The sequence below is a fragment of the Rhinatrema bivittatum genome, chromosome 1, assembly GCF_901001135.1.
Source record: "Rhinatrema bivittatum chromosome 1, aRhiBiv1.1, whole genome shotgun sequence".
In the NCBI taxonomy this organism is placed as follows: Eukaryota; Metazoa; Chordata; class Amphibia; order Gymnophiona; family Rhinatrematidae; genus Rhinatrema; species Rhinatrema bivittatum.
The window spans coordinates 561590665-561613174 of record NC_042615.1 but is presented as its reverse complement, the minus strand read 5'-3'; the positions used below and the strand labels follow the sequence as shown (position 1 = coordinate 561613174).

At 44.1% G+C, this 22510-nt stretch overlaps 1 protein-coding gene across 1 annotated transcript in view; it reads right to left on the bottom strand.

Annotated features, from left to right (window-relative positions):
• Positions 1–2272: 2272 nt before the first annotated feature.
• Positions 2273–22510, bottom strand: part of LOC115099333 (fructose-1,6-bisphosphatase isozyme 2) — an 87639-nt gene continuing 67401 nt past the window's right edge. Inside the window, exon 7 of the mRNA XM_029616922.1 lies at positions 2273–2861. Within this exon, the coding sequence (XP_029472782.1) occupies positions 2667–2861 (195 nt within the window). The 3' untranslated portion in view covers positions 2273–2666. The remainder of the gene's footprint in view (positions 2862–22510) is intronic.

Sequence of the window (22510 nt, the reverse complement as noted above, 5' to 3'; positions counted from 1 at the left end):
ACAGCAAAATGCAAACTGGAAATATTTTAACGAAATAGTGAATTGGATGTACATATACAAAACTTAGATTTAAAAAGCAATAGATCCTTCTCATTGCAGAGGAAATGCACTCTGGTGTATACAAATCCTTAATAATATATCCCCATGGAGAGAGAAGAAGAAGGAGGAGGAGACAGTTCTATGCTCTTGCCTGTTCCTTATCTGCATGGCCAAGAATTACCTCTAAAATAATATACTAATCACGTTACCAAGCAACTTCCATTCACCTTGGGTCTTTAATGTTTAACACAAGGTTATTTTTTGACTTTCCATAGACCAGGGTGGCCAACTCCGGTTCCTGCGAGCCACAAACATGCCAGTTTTCAGGATATCCACAATGAATATGCATGAGATAGATTTGCATACAATCAGGCTGATAACAGTAAAGTATGCGGGAAAACTAGCGTTCAGTGTTGAGCGTCCGCTTTCCTAACACACGCCCAGCCACCTCTCCTGGGTGTGCGATCCAGTATTTATATTAGGGGTCACGCTAAAAAGGAAGTGCTAGGGACAATAGCACGCCCCTAGCGCCTCCTTAGCAGCGGGCACCCAGGAGAGGTGGCTGTCAACAGGTTTGGAAAATGGACTCTCAATTTTCATTTTCCTAATCTGACCCGCTGGAAGATTTTTTTTTAAATTAAAAAAATGTATTAAAAAAATTAAAAGTAATATCACCATGATATTAAGTCGGAGGATGTATAGAAAAGCGGTATTTTCTCCTTTCTGTACACCTTTTTTGGGCTGCTTGGGCAGGCGTTAATTTCTGAGCGTAAAATGTGTGGGTCGGCCGCACATTTTTATTTTTTACTGTATCCCAGATGAATGACTAATAGCCTCATCAACATGCATTTGCATGTGATGAGCGCTATTAGTTTCGGGAGGGGGGGGGGGTTTGGACGTGGGTTTTGGATGCACGTCCCACATTTATTTATTTATTTAACAGCTTTTTTATACCGACATTAAAATACACATCATATCGGTTTACATCATAACGAAAGGTAGAAATTACATTAAACAGGGAGGGGGGTAACATGACAACAATAAACAACAGAGAAGAGGCTATGAGGAGGAGCCAGGTAACAAGCTAGGAAAGAAAGAGGGGGGGAGTGGAGGGATATGAACATATCTACAAAGATTGCAAAAAAAATATATAGAACATAACATGTTTATAAAGATTCGGGGTGTGTATGAACATATTTACATCGAAGAAGTGGGTAAGAGGATGAACATATTTACAATCGAAGAGGGGGGGAGGGGGTCGGGGTGAAAAGTGGGAGGGGGGGGTCGGGGTGAAAAGTAGGAGAGGGGGGGCTAGTTATGTTATGAACGCACTTTACAATATCAGCCTGAATGGAAACAGTGCAAGCAAATCTCTCTCTTGCACATCCGTCGTGGATATGCTGAAAACCAGGCCTGCTTGCTGGCTCTTCCTATCCATGCCCTAGACAAACACAGCGAAAGCTTTCTAAGCAGAAAGCACTGCACTCATGTCACAAGATGAACAGCACCGAAACAGCTGGCAGACAAACCACACCCTGAGGCAAACCCTCTGATGCAAAACATGCTCACAGATAATCATGTCTAGCAGTGGTGTGTATAAATCTGCATCAAAACCACCCTCAGAGGTACTAGTGGGTCGACAGACTTTAGCTCAGATAAAATGGGGAAAAAGGGGGGTGGGAGAAACTTTTATTATATTATTATATACCTTTTCACAACTCTATTGTTATTGCTAACGCCCTTCCATTTAGTTTAGTTTAGTTTTAAGTACTGCATCATTATTTTCATATATTAGTTAGCTTGCACTGTGTCTTATATTCTAGTTGCCATTTAAAGTGTTTAGCTTATATACTTTCGCCATTTTTTTATATTACTTCCTTATTCTCTTATTTAGATATTCCATTATTTATTGTATTTATTTATTTATTTTTAATATACCAACATTCAATCTGACATATCACATCGGTTTACATTCAGGTACTGTAGGTATAGTGTTTAGAAGTAAAAATAACAGGCTGCTATTGTTTTTCTTCCCTCATATTAAATTGCTTATACTTTTAGGCCACATAAATTAGTTATCAGAATACAAACTTTCTTTAAAATCCCTAGCATTATTTCCTAAGTATCTGAAGTAGAAGGGATTTTACACCTGCTCGTTAGAACGTGAAAAATGAACCAAAAATATTACTACCCAGTTGCTTCTCATACAGCAAGGAGACACAACAAATAGAAGTGTGCATGGATCAGTGCTTTTATTCATGCGTAAGTACACTAACTCAGCATTATGACACCTCGGGGATTAGTGGATAACGTGAGTAATAGGCCCTTGTTTATATTACAAAAACTTGTGATGTGCATGAGGGAGCTATAATATCACCTGCACCCCCTGAAATGTCATAACACCAAAGTTGGGGGATGTCTGTGGAAAGAGCAGAATGGAAACTAGGAATAAGAAAGGAGATCTTCAGTCTGAGAACGGTTCAGAAGTAATTACATCCTCGACCTATACATAAATGATCAATCAAGGGAAGCCTTACATGCACACCGCGCCTTCCTGTGAGCACATGTGTTGAGTGTGTATGCTAATGCAGGTGTCTGTTTATGTGTGTGCAAAGTATGGATGCGAATTAACTGCTTTTCTGATGTTTCTGCACGCAGGCAATATACTCTTGCACATCATCTGGAGAGCCAAGGATCAGAGGAACTCTCTGGTGAATGGACTCGGGCTTCACATCCAGTACCCTCTCAGTCCCTGTGGTCGCCATCCCGCCAGCCTGCTCAATGATGAAAGCCATTGGGTTGCACTCGTACAGGAGTCGGAGCTGCAAACAGGAGGCAAAGAAACACATTTCAATAAGCCAGTAAAGTGAGAAATGCTGAATTACTGCTCAGAGAAAATACTGATCAGACTTCGTCAACATTGACATGGCACTTTAAAACAAGGTCTTCCTCTTAGGTCACTTACTTAGGATTTCAGTAAAACGTAATATACTGATTCATCTAGGAGTCTCGTAAATAAACTGAGCAGACTAGAGGTGGACTGAATGATAGACCAAAAGGTAGTGAAGGGGTCAGCAAGCCCTCGCAGTCAGTATACTGCTCCCTCCTGAATGCCAACACAGTGAGGAATGTCAAAACTCATGATAGCAGATCCCTCCTGGGAGTTTTTTTTTTATTTATTTAACACTTTTCTATACCGACCTTCATGGTTAAAAGACCATATCAGATCGGTTTACATCGAACTGGGGGACTGAACCAAAGACAATAGTTTAAACAGGAAAAACAAAGTTACATTCAACAAGGATAGTAAACTTGTTCTGAAACTACTCATGGCGTTCTGAATTCTGAAACTCATGAACTCATGGCGTTCATGAGTTCTGAAACTACTCATGGCGCTGGTATTTGGGAGGTAGCAGTGTGCTGGGGGAGAGAGCGGTTGGGGGTGAGAGTCCTTTCACAAGGGCGGTGTGGCTGATTCATTCTCTTGGGGGACACCCAAGGAGATAATGGAGGTCACAGGGGAAAAGGGAAGGATAGCCGACAGGCTAAGGGAATTCAGCCAGAGGAAACAAAGGAGAAGAGAGGAGAAAGAGAGAAGGAAGGAAAAGAAAGATGGAAAGAGAGAGAGAAGACCCAGAACGGAGACAGGAAATAAAAAGGAAGCATGACATGAGAAAGAATGAGGAGGCAGAGAGGGGACTAAGAGAAGACCAAGGATAACCAGAGATTAGTAGAGAAATAAAACTACAGTCATGCAGGCTGAAAATGTGTTTATTTTAATTTTGGGAAGGATTTCCTGCCTTGTTTTTTTTTTTTTCTTGTGCTAGGTTTAAGGCAAAGGGTTCCCAGAAGTCGAGGAAACAGCTGTTATCTGTCCTCATTCATCCCTGTTGTCACTGGAGTAAATAACTATTTTGCTGGAAGGGCCAGGGGATGTGCTGTCTGCTAAAAATCTTCCTTTTAAAAATTGGTCTCTTTGGCAACTCTGCACTTGAGGGCCGGGCCCAGTCATAGGGTTGGAAACCGAGCTTGCTGTTTTATGTTTTTCAAGTGTGAGAACACGAGTTTTTGAATGTTAGACTTTGGGAAACTTTGTATGAGTATTAATGTATGCACATAATCCAAAGAGCTGGTTCATAAAATGGGGAGGGTCTATTTCATGAGTTTAAAATACAACTTTTGGATGAGAGGTTTAGGAAGCAAATGTTTACTTCCTGCTCTTCTCCCCCAAAGAAATATAAAAATACATTTTCTGCCAACATACTTAAGAAGATAAGACTCGCCATACTGGGTCAGACCAAATTTCCAGCAAGCCCAGTATCCTGTATCCAACAGTGGCCAATCCAGGTCACAAGCACCTGGCAGGATCCCAGATGGTAGATAGATTCCAAGCTGCTTATCCCAGAGATAAACAGTAGATTTCTGCAGCGCCACCTTAATAATGGTTTATGGACGTTTTCTCCAGGAGCTTGTCCAAACTTTTTTAATTGCAGCTACACTAATAGGTTTTACCACATCCTCTGGCAATGAATTCCAGAGCTTAATTATCCATTGAGTAAAAACATATTTCCTCTTATTGTTTTATTTTATTTTAATACATCCAGTTTCAATGATTACAAGTCGCTTCCTTTATTTTCCCCCAGTTTAACCCCCCATGTCACATACATACGCCCACCTCATTCAACCCACATTCACACACCCAGAACGACACAAGAATACCCAATGAAGCAGAATTACAAGAGGAAAAAGTGAATTACAGTTATCCAACCTTCCAGCGAGATTAACGGCGCCCAGAGCATAAAGTAAATCTTTAAGGATGGAACCATCATTTTGGCACCCAGGTCTTTTTTCCTCAAAAGTTCCAACACAGCTGCATGCAGCATCGCCTGTTGCCATTCCCGAAAAGGAGGGGTGACGGCAGAGTTCCAGTAGGATACGATAATCTTTTTAGCTAGAGTTATAGATAGAACAATAAAACATTGACTCCCTCCAGAGAGATTACGAGTATCAGAGAAAAGGTACAAGTATAAGTGGTCACCAGCCCACGTAACAGTACATCCCAAGAAAACAGCAAGGAAGATGGTCAATTGAAGCCAGGTGGCGAACAATCAATGAGAACGGTGCTGGATAAAAGCTGTTTTATCGTAACGGTTTTGTTCGCGAAGTCGCAAAAAAAGGATGAACATACATTGTTAACAATAGAAGCATTCCCTTTTCAAAGGGGAACAATAATATTGTGATGATTTGTCCACATTAACATGCTCCTGACGCAGCCCCTTTGGAGAGCGAAACTCGGCCAGAGTCGGGCACTTTTGTTGGCACAATCTTGGCCATAATTGCATTTTCAGTTTTTAATTTAGTGGTCATTTTAATAAAATATTTTAAGGTGACAGTACATCCCAAAAATTTTTCAACCGCCATAAACACCTGTTGCCAGTAAGAGCGCAGCTCTGGACATTCAGTGACCATGTGACAGAAATCACCAAGCAGATGAGAACATTTCAAACATTCGTCAGAGGCCCACAGACCTATCTTAGCCCCCAGATCTCTGGATAGATAGAATCTGTGAATGATCTTGAATTGAATTTCTCGTAGATTAGCAGGAACCAGACATTTATAAAGCACATCAAATGCCCTGCTGATGTCAGATGCTTCAATCTCAAGTCCGCACACCATTGCTCAGCCAATTTATCTGGATGAAAAGAGAGCAGGGACTCGTGTAAAAAGCATGCCCAGATACCGAATTTATTAAAACAGGGAGTAGTTTCCAAAAATGTTTCTTCTGCTTCAGAGAGAGCAAGAAGGGCCTCGCTCCCCTGGCTAAGTGACAGCGCATAATGCCTACATTGTAAATAAGCAAAAAAATGTGACATAGGAATGTCCCACTGATCCCATAACGGTTGAAAGGACCACAGCTTATGCTCCTCCCCATCTACTATGTATCCAAGGCAAAACAGCCCCTTTTCCTGCCAGATGTGAAAAATAGAAGGATTCATACCAGCGGAAAAATCCCTATTGCCTGCAAGTGGCAGAAAAGGTGTTACGGAGGGTGAACCATGGGCCAGAGTTCTCCACCATTTCCAGGCTTTCTGAACTGCTCCCATCCAAAAGGAGGTAAAGCCAAGGCAGCGGAGCATAGGCAGGGAGAGAGGAAGTAAAGACATCCTCTGGCAGGGGTGGGCCCACTCCCCCAGTAGCCTCTTAGGATCATACTTATTTTGCTGGGACGCCCAGTCTTGAACTTAACATAAAAGACAGGCAACATTGTATAATCACAGATCCAGGACTGCTAAACCCTCACATTTCTTCTCTCGCATAAGTTCTGCTAATCGTATCCTGGGTCTGCCGCCCCCCCCCCCCCCCCCCCAATAAAAATGATGAAACCAATGAACGGAAGTGACGGATGTCCGCTTGCTTGAGCCAAATCGGCAGCATTTGAAGTGAGTAAAGTATCTTGGTCAGGATAACCATTTTTACCACTGCACGCCGTCCCATCAAGGATAGGGATAAAGAGCGCCAACGCTCCAAGAGCACTTGGATTTTCCCCAAGGTGGTACTAACATTTTGCACATACAGACCCCGTGCCAAGCAAGCCAAATGAATACCCAGATATTTTAATCCTCCCACACACCATCTAGAGAGGAGGTTAGCATCTAGAGGGAACGCCAAAAATTTCTCACAGTTAATTTTGAGCTCAGAGAGAGAACCAAACCAATTAATGATAGTCATAATATCAGCTAAACATTCTTGCCACTTAGCAATAAAAAGAAGCATGTTGTCCGTAAACATGCTCAACTTAATTGATTTCTCACCAATAGGTAAACTGAGAAAGAAGGCAGGCTCCGGAGAACAGCAGCTTAAGGGCTCAATTGCCAATACATACAATAAAGGGGGGAGAGAGGGCAGCCTTGACGTGTTCCTCTTCTCAGGGGGAATGGGGAGGATAGCGCCCCATTGACAGAAATTTGAGCAGTGAGCAGAGCATATAAGGTCTGTACCCAATGAATAAACTGATCACCAAAATTAAACTGCTCCAGCACCCACCAAATATAGGACCACTCCACTCTATCGAATGCTTTCTCTGAATCTAGTTCCACGAGTAGACCATCAACTCTTGTGGGGGTACATAATGACAATGGTTTTGAGCATGTTTGCCGAGGAGCGTCTGTGGGGAAATAAATCCCATCTGATCAAGGGACACAATGGTGTGAATGCATTTATTAACCTGCAAGGCCAGTCTGGCCAAGAGATAATTTTAGTGTCCCGATTCAACAGTGAAATAGGTCTATAGGACCCAAGGGTGTTAGGGTCCCTATCTGGCTTTAGGAGAAGGGTGACTGTCGCCAAGGTGTTCTCGGGGGATCAAATCTCCTGCAGTAAAAGCCTCAGAAAACATTTCCCGGAGAGGCGAGCAGAAGACCACCTTCAACACCCCGATGGACACTATGAGTACCTCGTCATGCCGTTTTGCCTATGCAATGCCCCTGCGGTTTTTCAAAACCTAATGAACGAGGTACTCTGGGACATGCTCCATTCTTCCGTCATAGTCTACCTGGACGACGTTCTAATCTATTCTAAAGATATTGCCACACACCACCGGCATGTAAAACAAGTGTTACAACGCGTTAGAGACAACCGTTTCTTTGCTAAACTAGAGAAGTGCATTTTTGAGCAAGAGTCGCTACCGTTCCTGGGCTATATTGTCTCTTCGACTGGATTTCAAATGGACCCAGACAAGGTGTCCACAATTAGGGATTGGCCTCGGCCTGTGGGGGTCAAGGCTCTCCAACGATTCCTCAGGTTTGCAAATTTCTACAGATAGTTCATACCTCATTATTCTCAAAGGGTGGCTCCGCTCACGGCCCTTACCGAGAAGGGAGCTAACGCTAAAGAATGGCCCTTGATGGCTTGCCAAGCTTTTGAAGACTTAAAAGAGGCTTTTCTACTAGACACCTGTCTACATCTTCCTGACCCTCAACGACCCTTCATTGTGGAGGTGGATGCCTCAGACATAGCAGTAGGAGCGGTTCTCAGCCAGGTCGCCAAGAAGGGGAGGTTACTCCCTTGTTCCTACTTCTCTTGGAAATTCTCAGCTGCGGAGAAAACTATGGCACGGCGAGGAGCTTCACTATGGCATCAGTGATAAGGAACTCCTCGCTATCAAGTTGGCATTTGAAGAATGGCGGCAATGGCTGGAGGGGGCCAAACACCCCATAGTGGTATACACGGACCACAAGAATTTGGAATTCCTGTGCTGTGCACAGCGTCTGAATCCAAGACCGGCTCGCTGGTCCCTATTCTTCAGCCATTTCTACTTCTCATTACGCTACAGGCCCGCATCAAAGAACATATGTGCTGACGCCTTATCTCGCACCACTGAATGTGAGGACTCATCCAATTTTCCCCAGTATAGTAGCAGCTACGAAAGTACCTCCTCTCGGCAAAACCATGGTTCCAGTTCGCTTAAGAAGGAAAGTTCTCTTGTGGGCTCATGATTCTCTTACAGCTGGACACCCTGGTAAAGCAAGAACTCTGGAGCTCCTCACTTAATATTACTGGTGGCCTCATATGGGTCGAGACATCCAGGTCTACATTAGCTCCTGTCCTACCTGCGCCAAACAGAAACCATTACCTGGGATCTTCTTCAACTACTACCTATTCCTGTTGAACCGTGGACCCACCTATCCACGGACTTTATAGTGGACCTGCCACCATCCGAAGGGAAGACTGTCATTTGGGTTATCGTGGATCGGTTTTCTAAGATGGCCCATTTTGTCCCTTTGCCCAAACTTCCCTCTGCACCTGAATTGGCCCAACTCTTTACGCAACATATTTTTCGTTCTCATGGACTTCCTCTTCACATTTCTCTGACAGGGGTCCACAGTTCACAGCGAAGTACTGGAGAGCTCTTTGTAAGAAGTTTGGGTTCGTCTGGACTTCACCTCTGCATTCCATCCCCAAAGCAATGGACAGGCAGAGCATACAAATTGCTCATTAAAGACTTTTCTCTGAACCTTCGTGGGAGACAAGCAAAATTACTGGGTGTCCATATTACCATGGGATGAATTCTCATACAATAACCATACTCATTCAACCACAGGGAAGTCCCCCTTTCAGCTCATCAATGGTAGACAACCTAAACCACCTTTATCTCTTCCCTTGTCAGTGCCATCTCCTGTGGCTCATATGTCTGCCCAGCAGCTCCAATCCCTCTAGGAGTCTATACAAGTAAAACTACAGCAAACGGCAGCCACCACTAAGAAGAATGCTGACAGACAACGCCATCCAGCTCCGGTGTTTCACCCTGGAGACAAAGTGTGGTTGAGCACGAAGCATATTCGTCTTCGCATTCCCTCTATGCAATTGGCGCCCAGATTCATTGGTCCATTTCTGGTTTCTGAAAGGATTGGCGCCATCTCCTACCACCTACATCTTCCCAGCACATTGAGGATTTACAACGTATTTCACGTGTTTCTGCTCAAACCTTTGATACTCTCAAGATTCCATCAAAAAACCCCTGATACTTCCAAAATAGCCGCAGAAAATGACACCATCTATCAAGTGCGGGAGGTCTTAGATGTACGCTTCCACCATCATAGGTGGGAATATTTGTTGTCCTGGGAAGGATGTGGTCCTGAGGACAATACTTGGGAAACTGCTGTCAACATCTTGGACAAATCTCTTCTTCACCAGTTTCATCAAGACCATCTGGGCAAACCCGGACCCCCAAGGAAGGGGCATAAGAGGGGGGTACTGTTATGAATCCCAGTCACGGGACCCCTCGGCCAGGCTCTCACCTTCTTGCTGGCTGACTCCTGGCATGCCACGGCATTCCCCGTTCGTTGCGAGGCCATGGCTGGGCATCTCCGCAGCGGCGTCTCCACGAGGGAGACACTACCGAGCTCCTCCGACTAATCCTGCCCCTTAGGCGTGCGCGCAAGGGGCTCAGATTTAAAGAGGCTGCGGTGGGAAACTTTGGCCGGCCCCTTGGATGAAGTCAGATGCCTTTAGGGTATTTAAACCCAGCAGCTGCTTCCACTCTTTGCCTTGCAACAGGGTTCACTCTCCGGAGTAGCTAGATGCTGTCCCTTGGTTCCTGCGTTCCTGATCCAGTTCCTGCCTGCTCCTGCCTCCGTATTCCTGATCCAGTTCCTACCTGCTCCAGTCTCTGTGTTCCTGATCCAGTTCCTGCTTGCTCCTGGCTTCGTGTTCCTGATCCAGTTCCTGCTCCGTACCTCCTCTCCAGCTCCAGTTTCTTCCTCGGCTTGTCTTCTTGGTTCCTGACTTCGGCTTGGCTCCTTGTATCCCGCTGGTCTGCTGCCTGTCCCAACTATTGGTCCGCTTCCTTGATTTCCACCACTGCTGCCTGCCACGACCTCTGAACTTTCTCTGACTCCGTTCCTCCTCCGCCCTTCTCGACCCGGACAGTTCATCTAACTCTTCGTCACCAGGAGACCCCGCTTAGTCCTGCTGGTCCCCTGGTTCTGATCCGCCTCCCGGCTACGGACTCCGCTGCAGGCTTTCCTTCAGCAGTCTCACTCCATCCCCTAGCTGGCTCAAGGGTCCACTACTATAACATCTTGAAATGGTCAAGTGTGGCACTCTTCCTTCGCTAGGATAAGCGACATTCTGGACACATTAAAACAACAAACACACCACATGCAACAACACATTCATACAGTCATACATATAACTTCCCATACATCCAAAGCACCCCCTCCCAAACCCTGCAAGTACCCCAGAAAGTACCCTAAGTCCTTGTGGAACACCACGCAAGATGTCCAATGCCGAGGTGACTCTCTCTCTCTGCACCAAACTAGTAGTGTACTCTCCACAAAGCTCCCGGATCACCTCAGTAACTGAACAGGGAAGAATTCCTCGCAGTATTGAGAAAGAAGTAGGGCCTCTGCTGCACAGATAAACTCCAGGTAAGGGGATCAGGAACCACAAGGTAGACACCCGACGCCTCATAGGATGCAGACCGCAGTACAGGCAATGGCACACCAGATAGCAATCGAGTAGTCGGAACAAAGCAATCAAAAATATCGAGCAACGCCTCTGTGGTACAGTCTCCTCTCATCCCCATCGCCAGTCATCTAGCAGAGAAAATATGAAACAGCGCATATCGGTGAGTTCAACTCCAAGAGGTATGCGCAAAATGCAAAATAAGCAGGCATCGCTTACACATGGGATTTGATTGCAGAAGGACTAGTTGACATAACGTCTCTATTAGTCCTTAACTGAGTCTACAAAAGCCTTTGCTTTGGCTGCAGAGTGAAATACCTTCATGTCCCCATTATAGTTCACCTTTAAACGTGCAGGGAATTGAAGAGAGAATCGCACTCCTCGCTGAAATAGTTGGGAGCAGATTGGCGAAAATTCCCGCCTGGCAGATTGCACTTTTGCGGAGAAGTCAGAGAAAACCAGCAGTTTAGATGAGCCATATTTAAGGTCGGTCAATTTCCGAAACGCCGTCAAAATCTTGGATTTATCCATGTAACTGAAGTATTTGGCTATGATTTGGCGGGGTCTGTGTGAGTAAGGGCCATCCTTCCAGAGCAGATGCACACATTCCACAATGATTTTCTGATCTGCAATGGACAAACGTAAGGCTTCAGGGAGCCATTGCTCACAAAAGGTAAGTAATTCCTCACCTTGCACTGTCTCAGGGACACTGAATATGCAAATGTTGTTGCGACAGCTCTGGTTATCCAGATCATCGAGTTTGTCCTCTAATTGTTTATTTTTATGGATTAAAGAGGAAATTGCAGCCATGAGGGCCGCAACATGGTCTTCATTAGTGCTCACTCTGTGCCCATTGTCCACGAGTGAGACATTGTAGTTATCCACCTTGCCACGTAGTTCTTCAATTGAAGCTTGAAGTTTTTGAAATTGGTCAGTAATCATGGCAGTCTCTGCCCACATAAGGTCTTTCAGTACCGCTTCCGACAGACTGTTGATGGGAGGCTTGATGTCAAGTGCCATTTTGTCATCTAGGCCTGCCATACGATCCGGCCCCAATCTCCTCGAACAGTTAGCCATCCATTGCGGTGAATAGTAGCTACAAAAAGGCAACAAATCCCCAAAAAAGAGTCTGCAGAGAAAAGATTTGCAGATAGGCCACAAAAACAGAGAAGTAAACTGTGAAAATGTAAATTTTAAAGGTAATTCCGAGGGAGCAGGGTCAAGGAGTGTCTGCTCAGCCTAGCGCCATAGCCATGCACCCTTCTCTTATTGTTTTAAAAGTCCAACTTAGTAACTTCATTGTGTGTTCCTAAGTCTTTCTAATTTTCGAAAGAATAAACAACAATTCACATTTACCCGTTCTACTTTACTCATTATTTTATAAACCTCTATCATGTCTCCCCTCAGCCGTCTCTTCTCCAAGCTGAAGAGTCCTAACCTCTTTAGCCTTTCCTCAAAGGGGAATCATTCCATCCCCTTTATCATTTTAGTTGCCCTTCTCTGTATCTTTTCTAACTCTGCTATATCTTTTTTGAGATGTGGTGAGCAGAACTGCATGCAATATTCAAGATGAATGTCACACCATGGAGCAATACACAGGCATTTTGATATTCTCCATTTTATTCTCCATTCCTTTCCTAATAACCCAGAGCATTCTAATTGTTTTCTTTACTGCTGCTACACACTGAGCAGAAGATTTCAACATATTATCAACGATGATGCCTAGATCCTTTTCCTGAATGGAAACTCCTAATGTGGAACCTTGCATTGTGTAGCTATAATTTGGGTTACTTTTCCCTAAGGGCATCACTTTGCACTTGTCCACATTATTTATTTTATTTGCCATTTGCATGCCCATTCTCCCAGTTTTGCAAGGTCTTCTTGCAAATTCTCACAATCCTCTTGTGATTTAACAAATTTGAATAATTTGGTGTCATCAACAAATTTGATCACCTCACTCGTTGTCCCCATTTCCAGGTCAATTATAAATATATTAAAAAACATCTGTCCCAGAACAGATCCCTGGGGCATTCCACTATTCTCCATTGGGAAAATTTAACATTTAGTCCTTGTTTAACTAGGTCCTAATCCTCAACAGGACACTGCCCCATTCCATGACTTTTTAATTTCTAAGACGTATCTCATGAGGGACTATGCTTTCTGGAAATCCAGAAACACTATGGGCCGGATTTTAAAAGGGTTACGCGCATAAGGTACGCGCGTAACCCTTTTAAAACCCCCCTGCGCGCGCCGCCGAGCCTATTTTCCATAGGCTCGGCGGCGCGCACAGCCCCGGGACACGCGTAATTCCCGGGGCTTGCAAAAAGGGGCGGTCGGGGGTGTGACCAGGGGGGCGCGGTTTTGGATCGGGGGGCGTGTGGCCAGTCCGGGGGCATGGCTGAGTGCCCCGACACAGCGGCCTGTGTCGGGGCCTGCCGCACCGGCGCGCGTAAGTTACTACTGCCCATAGGCAGTAGTAACTTTTCAGATAAAGGTAGGGGAGGGGGTGTCTAGATAGGGTCAGAGGGGGGGGGGTGGGTTAGGTAGGGGAAGGGAGGGTAAGGTGCGGGGGGTGGGGGTGGGTGAAAGGAAAGTTCCCTCCGAGGCCACTCAGATTTCGCTTGTGGTGACCTCTGCAGTCCTTCTCTTGGGGGCTGCTGGGTAGGATATGCAGATAAGCCTTCCGGTCCTCTTTTGCTGCTGTTTAACATCCCACTGGTGGAAGGGTACTTTATTATGATCCACCTTGGACCAAATAGTGAAAAGTGAGTAATCAAATGTAATACACATAAATTAGAGGCAGCCCTGCTTCTCTGTGGTTATGTTTCTGCTTAAAAAGGTTTCTGGTGCCCCTCCTCACAAGATCAACAGCTCAACTCTGCTTTACTTATCAGACCAATATCCACAGGATGAAAATAAATTCACTAAGCAACTCAAACACCCAGAAGCAATCTGTTTTATCTATCTATCTATCTATTTCTACACACAATAATATGGAGTTTGAAAATGCTCCATAAAGTTTCCCTTTCTTTCTGGAGAATCCAGTTATGCAGCTACACAATTTATATTTCATGGCCACAGCATAAAATTCCACAGTGCACACAGAGGCACTCAGAGCAAAGCAGAGGGTATCAGTTTCACAGGCTGCCAGCTCAGGACATTCTGATGCCTTAACTGCCGCTGGGAGGGGAGAGGCTGTGGAATAAGCTCTCTCCCAATCCACTGTTAGCATTTTGTATACATTTGCTGGGGACGGTGAGACATTTACTTCACATACTGTAAAATAAATGGGTCAACACAGGCATATGGTAACATTTCTACTGCCAAACTAAATTGACCACAATTGGCCTTGGTGCAATTGATGATTACCTTCTAAAATAACAACACCACAGTAGCTCACGGTAAAGGGCTGTGGATTTCTAGGCACTTGCTTAAGTGTTGGGTTTCTACACAGAAGTTACACAGAAAATGTAATTTGACCCTGAGCTCCTGGGATGGCCTCAGCTATTTTAAGAGGAAAATAATTACCCTATGGCAGATCAAATCAGAGCAGTGGTAGACAGCCGGGCATGATGTGAATCTCCAAGCCAACTGAACAACGCTGTCCAACCCTGCTCTTTGTATATATCAGACAACATTATATCAGTCTTTAGAGCTCTGCATATGTGGTTCTCAGGAGCCTTTGGAGAAATAAAAGCCACCTAATTCAGTCCCCTGTTTACTACAGCACAGTAAAAACTTGCCTTAACATACATTACTGTCCCACAGTTACTGAGGCTGGTACAGAGACGGATATAGGATTTTGCCACATCTAGGCACTTATGGTGTTTTTACTCCCCCCCATCTTCTGAAAGGATCTGTTACAGGGCAGCAGAGGGCTGTTCTCAGCCGAATGAACTTCAACAGAGCTGGAAGGCAGCAAATCTTAAGCCAGTCTGCTGCCCCTAAACGTTTGCCTCCATAGAGAGAAACATAATGGGTGCCCATGGACCAATCCAGGGCTGGGCTGGTAATGTGTGGATGCTCATTACTGGCCATGTTAACCCAAGGTGGCCATGCCTCCATCCACAAGCATTAAAAAAAAAAGGGGCATACGCCCCAAGTGTCGTTTGCCCCCAAAACATTCTCCCCTCACACACCTCCCCCCAAAGAAACAATCCCCTCCCCCAGACATATCCTACTCCCAGCAAACAACCCCCTCAAACATATACCCCTCCTTGCCTGGCAAACGTCCCCCCTCCCCAGGTCTCTTTTTCCTTTGAATCCCCCCCTTTCCCTACAAGTGAGGTGGCAGGGTCCCCTGGGTAGGAGGAGAGTTCAGGCCAGCCAGCACCATTCTGAATATCAATGCCGGCAGGTTGGTAGCAACTAGGGATTGCTCCTGCCCAGCTGCACTCTGCTGGGTTTTCTAGGAGAAAGAGAGGGTCTCGAAGTAGAGGGGAGGAAGGATGTGTTTGTGAAAGGAAACTGAGGATAAGAATGGCATGTGCATGTTGAAAAGAACCCTGTTTGTGTCACACGTGAACAGATCTTAGCATCTGAGACAATGCATGTATGAGCTTGGGTTATCCGCCAAGGGCCATATCTAAGGACTGGGTAAAAGTAAGCCAAAGTCAGTTTGCTGGCACAATTCTGAAATATCACATTTCATGGCCAAGGATTTGATTTTCTAGAACCACTGGAAAGGAAAAAAAAAATATCCATAGAAACAAACTATACAACCAAATCTTGTACCTCAATAGGTGCATGCACAAAGTCTATAGAAAAACTACATTATTTTATCCATATTGGTAATAAGACAACAAGATACAAGCCTTTAGAAAAATGAGCAGGCCAGAACTATAAAGGGCTGGGCGGGAGTGGTGGAAATTCCAGAGGCCCAGAAGGAGGAAGTTTGTTTTTCTTCAGGGTCAGTTGCTTCTGCTTACTAAGACCAGATAAGAGTTTGTACCTTGAAGCTCAGACACTTTTTGAAATGCGGGGTTGTCAACTATCTGGATTTTCTCCAGACTGAATAGAATTTTGGTTTAGTGCCTGGAACCAGAGAAAGAGCTAAAATGACCAGACATTTTCTGTAAAGGGACTTTATCCCTTCAGCAGGCAGCAAACACTTCTTATCATGTGAGCCTCTCCGTAGCTCAACTCCACCCAGCACTGAGGCAGCAGTGTTGACTCAATTGCCCCGTCAGCCATGTGCATGAATCCTGGGCCACTGGCCACCAGTGGGATGAACTATGTTACGTCAACCGGCATTCCTCACCCCTCTTGTCGTCTGCCAGGGATGGGCTCCAGCTTTTCTGCAACGCTGCCCTCCTCTCCACGGCTCTGCCTGCCGTCAACAAAACTTCGCAGCACGGCGGAGATGTTGCCGCCGTCCATGCCTTGTATCTGACCCCAAATGCACGCGCGCACCTCTCTAGACTATTTAAAGGGCCCGCAGCACGTCAGTGCCGTCACTGGGTCCCGATATTTAAGGCCGGGCCCAGTCAGTGCTTCCTTGCCTTGGCAACAGGTCTTCTTGTTCCTCGTTGCTAGTGCATGACCCTGTCTTCTTTTCTGGTTCCTGCTCCTGTTCCTGACCCTTGCCTATCTTCTTCTCCTTTTGGTTCCTGCCAAGACCTCCGCTTGTTCCTGACTACCGAGATTCCTGCCTGCTAGAATTACTTCTGTGTTTGGACTCTGTCTCCTGAGGCCCCACGTAAATCCAGCCGGCCCCGGTACCCAATTGCTCAACCTGAAGGGAATGTGGGTTGGTAGTGGTGAAGCGTCAATGGGGTCTCAGGCTTCCCACTAGCTTCGCCTACCAACAGTAGACCATCCATTTGCACTATTCTAGGCAGTTAACCTGCAAAAAATCTCTTTTTTTTTTTTTAACAGAATCAGTACTGATGCCACAAAGACCGTGCAAAGATGCCAAAAAGAGACAAGAATATTCACCCTTATTTGTTCACAGTTTTTATGGGTGTAAATTGGTAAACTCAATACAGCAACAAACAGTTCTATGCAGCTCCTGTCTAACTTGTTGCAGTACAAAACCTAGAATTAGGGCAGGTGATACTCTATTTTTCCAAGTAACTAGTCATTTGGAGTTAATTATTCAATGCTATTAACAATAACAGGGCGGACATGTCAGCTCTCGTTCTGAACAGGAGCTGGCAGTTGCATAATGAATTTCCTGGTGGTGTCCAATATCAAAAACATATGCACACAGCAATCCCCAAATATAGATCAGGTGGCTTGATGCCTGCTGTCCCTCCAGTTACCACATTACCAAGCTCCCTTTGTCCCAGCAAGGTCCTTAGGAAAGGGCCTTTTCTGACCACTCTTGATCACCTTCCCTGCACTTTTAATAAGACCCATCATTTTCTTCCTTTTATGCTCTGCACGCTCCCTGACCTTCCTGCTATTTTTGACACTACTAACCATAACATCCTCCTGAGGACGGGGAAAAACCTCTTCAGCACATTTGGCTGAAACTGTAGATCCTCTCCTGCACATGGCCTCTTCTTTGCACTGCTCTTTGTGTTCCCTCGCCTCAACGCTGCCTTAAATACTTCCCTCTTTTGCAAGACATTTCCTTAACTTGCAAGGTGTGTTCAAGTCAGATGGCCACAACATTTCTAAATGTTTTTGCTATAATCACAGCCTTATTGCCGATGGGCAGGAGATTGGCTGCACTGAAATACACTGCACTTTAGTAAAAGCTCACTAAATCAGGAAATTCAAGAAATGTATTATGTTACTCCACTAAAAAGGTATCGCCTTATCTATTTTTTTGTGTGCTGTTTTTATTTGTTAACCTTTATTTCAGGAAATTCACTGTAATAGAGATCACTATAGCAGGGGGCATTGTCACCCATTAACAGAATATCTCCTCTTGGGGCATGATTCTTGTTTACGAAAAGAAAAATCATATCAAATCAAGTTGCTCTTGCATCAAAATAAGCCTGAGATTGAATTCTAACACAAAAATAAATGCTGGCGAGAAAAAAAAAGTGGATTATAAAAGGATCGCCCTTCCTTTTCACAGCAACACACGTTGGAATTAGGCCACCGTCTAGTTTTACACGCGCTTTCAAGTGTTTTTCTCCATGGTGGGTAAATCATTTTCCCTGATCAGCTGGGGAAGGGCGCCTTTACCTCCCAGCAGTTTGATGGGAAGTACAAGGACACCGAGTGAATGCGCTGGAGAAGAGAGAAAAACGCAGTCCTGGCTGTCTTGTCTAATTCCATCTCCCTTCGTCAAAGCCTTTCTTCCCATGTACCCATACTTCCCTCCAATACCTTGCAGCCATATGAAAACTGCCAAAAACAAGGTCTGTTCTCATATGCTAGGCGAGAAGAAGAGGAAACGCTGTTTTTTTTTTTTGTTGTTTTTATATGTAAGAGGGAGGAGATCATAGCACATGATCATCATCACCACTTCCACAAACACACTCAGCATTCCTTCTGCCTATGACAAATCCTAAACAGTGCTCACAAGCCAATGCAATAACCTACGAAAAGATCCTTTTTGCAAATGATTAACTGTTTAAAAAAAAAAAAAAGTAGCAAAGACACTCTTTCAAACTAAAAACAATGTACGGTGCAATGCCAAATTAATAAAACAGGAGAATGCAGGCAGAAATAGTTCAGCCATTTCAAGGCGTTGCAAACGGACAACGCTAACATGCAAGTGAGCGGCTTCACGAAAACGGCTGAAAATCGTCATCGTGAGCTTGGTTTTCTCTCTTTGCTGCACCAATCAGGCCAACTTCTGAAGGGGTTCCGTGGGTAACTTCCCCAGGCTGAATCTCGCTTCCTCTTGGCTGCTAAAGCCGTGTGCGTTTTTTCAAGGCACACACAGTTTTTGCTGTGAGAAAAAAAGGGGTGGGCTAGGAGTGCCTAAGCCAAAATTCGGCATGCATTTTTTGTACCCGCCATCCCCAAAAGGGAAACTCGGCAAGATTTCCTTTGAAAATTAGCCTTGAGAGGCCCACCTGCGACCTCTCCCTGGTGTTTACAAAAATTGTCCCCAATTTTCTTCTGGCTGGAGCCTCTCTCATTGCTTTTCTCCAGCCAGAAGAAGAATGGGAGTCAGCACAACAACGCTCAACAGCAGATATGATTACTACATGCAATCCTAGTTCTAGGTTACCATCAGTTATTTCTCATGAAGCTGTAAAATTAATAGAATCATCTTAGGAAAATATATTAAACGACTTATAATCGTTGTTATGGAAGTCAACGAAATTCACTAAAGAGGAGAGAGATTTACAATTTGAATGCTCCTCTCAACGGAGCCCCAAGTATGGAATGAGTCTGAGCATAAAGGAGAGTCCCCTCATTATTACAGAAGCATCCTTTTCGGGTTCCTCCCTAAACCAAAGGAACCAATAAATTAAACAGCAGTAAAATGAATGCACACTAATCTTTCTTGATCCACCTGATGCCATTCACAGCCAGAGCCAGTGTAAAGCAAGGAATGAGCTCCCCTAAACAAACCTTCAGCCTTGCATCCTTTCCCCCACCCCTCACAGCTAACTTTTGAAAGTTAGGAATAAACTAATAGGATGGTGGGATAGAATAATAGGAATAAAAAAAAAATCTGCATTTGTAATTACACATTTATTTTGCATGGGAAAGGAAAAGTTAGTACTGATTATAACGTAGCACATAAATGGCAGAAAAAGATCAGCTGATCCCTCCAATGTGCTGTTATTCCTATCCATATTGCAAAGGATATGAAACAGCTGCCAACCGTAGATGCAGAGGTGTTGCTAGGAACTTAAAATATTTGGGCTCATAGAGGCTGCCTCCTGAGATTTTGATCATTAGCCATCATGATAATCTCCCCCTCTTCTCTTGCAAGAACACTGGATTTCAACTGAGATACTGTTGGCCTTATCAGGCTGATGCTATTCCGTGTGCTGGCTGCAGCACACGGTTTAACCCGCAATTGGACGCCGTGTCCGTATATCTTCGATGCAAAACGGGGATTAGTGTGCCCAAAACGCGCATCCAATCGCGCACATAGGCAAGAGCACTCATCACATGCACTCTGGAGCTGGCGTTAAGGAGCCCCAAAAATGTACAGAACATCAGAAAATACTGCTTTTCTGTACTTCCTCCAACTTAATATCGTGGCGATATTAAGTCGGAGGAACTAAAAAATTAGAAATGTCCCAAAAAAGTTTTTTTTAAAAAGTGTGCCATAGTCAGGTTAGGAAAACAGACGCTCTAAAACTGAACATTGGTTTTCCTTAAGTGGCTGACAGTCACCTCTCCTGGGCACACACTGCCGAGGAGGCTCTAGGGGCGCTCAATTTCCCCATGCGCCTCCTTTTTACTACAGCAGCCCATTTGCATTTAGCATTGGGCACCCCGGAGAGATGGATCAGTACGTGTTAAGGGAGCAAGCGCTCAATCATGAGCACCCCTTTAACATGCACCGATATTGCATCGGCCCGAATGTGCACTAACCATGCATGTAAACACTCTGGGAGAGCCAAGGGCATACACCATTCTTACACAATCAGTGATGTGCTGCCAATTTCTTTTCTCTGGCACTGTTCCACTTGGTGAAGCACTTCTTTTTAGGGATGTGCTTCCATTTTTTTTTCTTTTCATTTGGATTTATTGCACATTGATCAAATTAGCATGCTCTAAATCAAAATAATGTCCCCGAAATGGGATTTAGTGCACACTTTAATGAACTTTAAATCAAAATGAAACAAAAAAACCCAACACAACATGAATTAAAAAAGAAACAAAAAATATTTTGGTTGCTCACCCCTAATTGTTCTTCCAAAATTATTTATTCTCTACCACTTTGTCTCCATAGAACAAAAAGTAAAATGTACATAGAACATACAATAACCTTAATACTGAAAATTACATTCCAATCATGGGATTCTTGGCAGATTGAAAACCTTTACTGGATGAGCATAAGAATAATTTTAACTTCTTTTCACAAGTTTTAGAAACCACAAAGGTCCTTTCTTCAAAGAGATTATTCACCTCTGAAGATGGGACTTATGTGGTTATAATAGTTCACATTGATGCAATAAAAGCACCGTAGATCATAATATCTTATTGTTTTGCCTAACAGAAGGCGGTCTAAGTGGCAAGGTCCTAGCCTAGTTCAATTCCTTCTTTTAGACAGACAGCAAATGGTACATTTCGCTGACCACACATCAGCACCATGGATAATACGGATAATACTGTGGGGTCCCCTAAGGCTCCATAGCAATGCTGTTCAAAATATACCAAAAACCACTGGCAGAACTGAGCCTAACTTTGGACATAAAAGCCAGTCGAGTTAATTTTCAAAGGAGTTACATGCATAAAATTAGCATATATACATGTAAGCAGCTTGGATTCGCATACATGCTATTTTATAAATATGAAAGAGTACGTGCATATTTTTGGTTTCACGCGCACATTTGCCTGCACAAGAAAGGGGTGGGTCTAGGAGTGTTCTGGGAGGGGCCAAGAAGCATGCAAATAAGTTGCTATTTTATAAGAGATTTACATGAATACATTAGGTAATTTATTCACACAATTTTACATCTGTAATTAACCAGCACAATTCATACCGGACTCATTTACAAGTTAATTTTCAAAGGAATTACGTGCATAAAAGTTCATCTATGGGTGTAAGCAGCTCCTATTCATGCACATGCTATTTTATAAACCTCAAAAGTACGCAGGCATTTTCAGTTTCACACGCACATTTACCTGTTCAAAAAGGGGCAGTGTAGGGGAGCTCCAGGGCAGGGCCATGAGGAACATCATCAGTAAGGTGCTATTTTATAAGGCATTTCTGTGAATATATTAGGGAACTGAGTCATGTGATTTTACACCTGCTAATTATCTAGCAGGACTGATCTCAGACTCCTCTATTGTCTGCTACTGTTGGGCTGGGGGCGCTGGGTGAACTGGAGGGAGTTCAGGATAAAGAACTAGGAAGGTTTCAATGAAATGGAAATAGACTGGGTGAACTGGTGGAGGTATTGGCAAACTGGTGATTTCAATTACATGTGCATATTTTAAAATATACCTTCTTCTGCATGTAGAGCAGGGTTGTATTCGAACAAGTAATTTTTTTTCATACATAAAATATTCGTGCATATGTTTATAAAATCGATAAAGTATATGCTTTCAATGGATTGCAAATATTTGCACGTATTGAAAAATACATATATATATATTGGGTTGCAGGCATATGTATGTATATTTTATAATCTGCACAGACCAGATATGAGCAGATTATAAAATACTATGTTAGATCTCCATGCTCCCATATATGCACTTATATGTGGCTGCATGTAGATCTTTGAAAATTAAGACATAAGAACAAAAGATTTGTCATACTGGGTCAGATCAAATGTCCATCAAGCCCAGTATCCTGTTTCCAACAGTGGCCAATCCAGGACACAAGCACTTGGCTGGAACCTAAAAGGTTAACAGACTCTATGCTGCTGAGTACAGGGATAAGCAGTGAATTTCCCCAAGTTCATCTTAA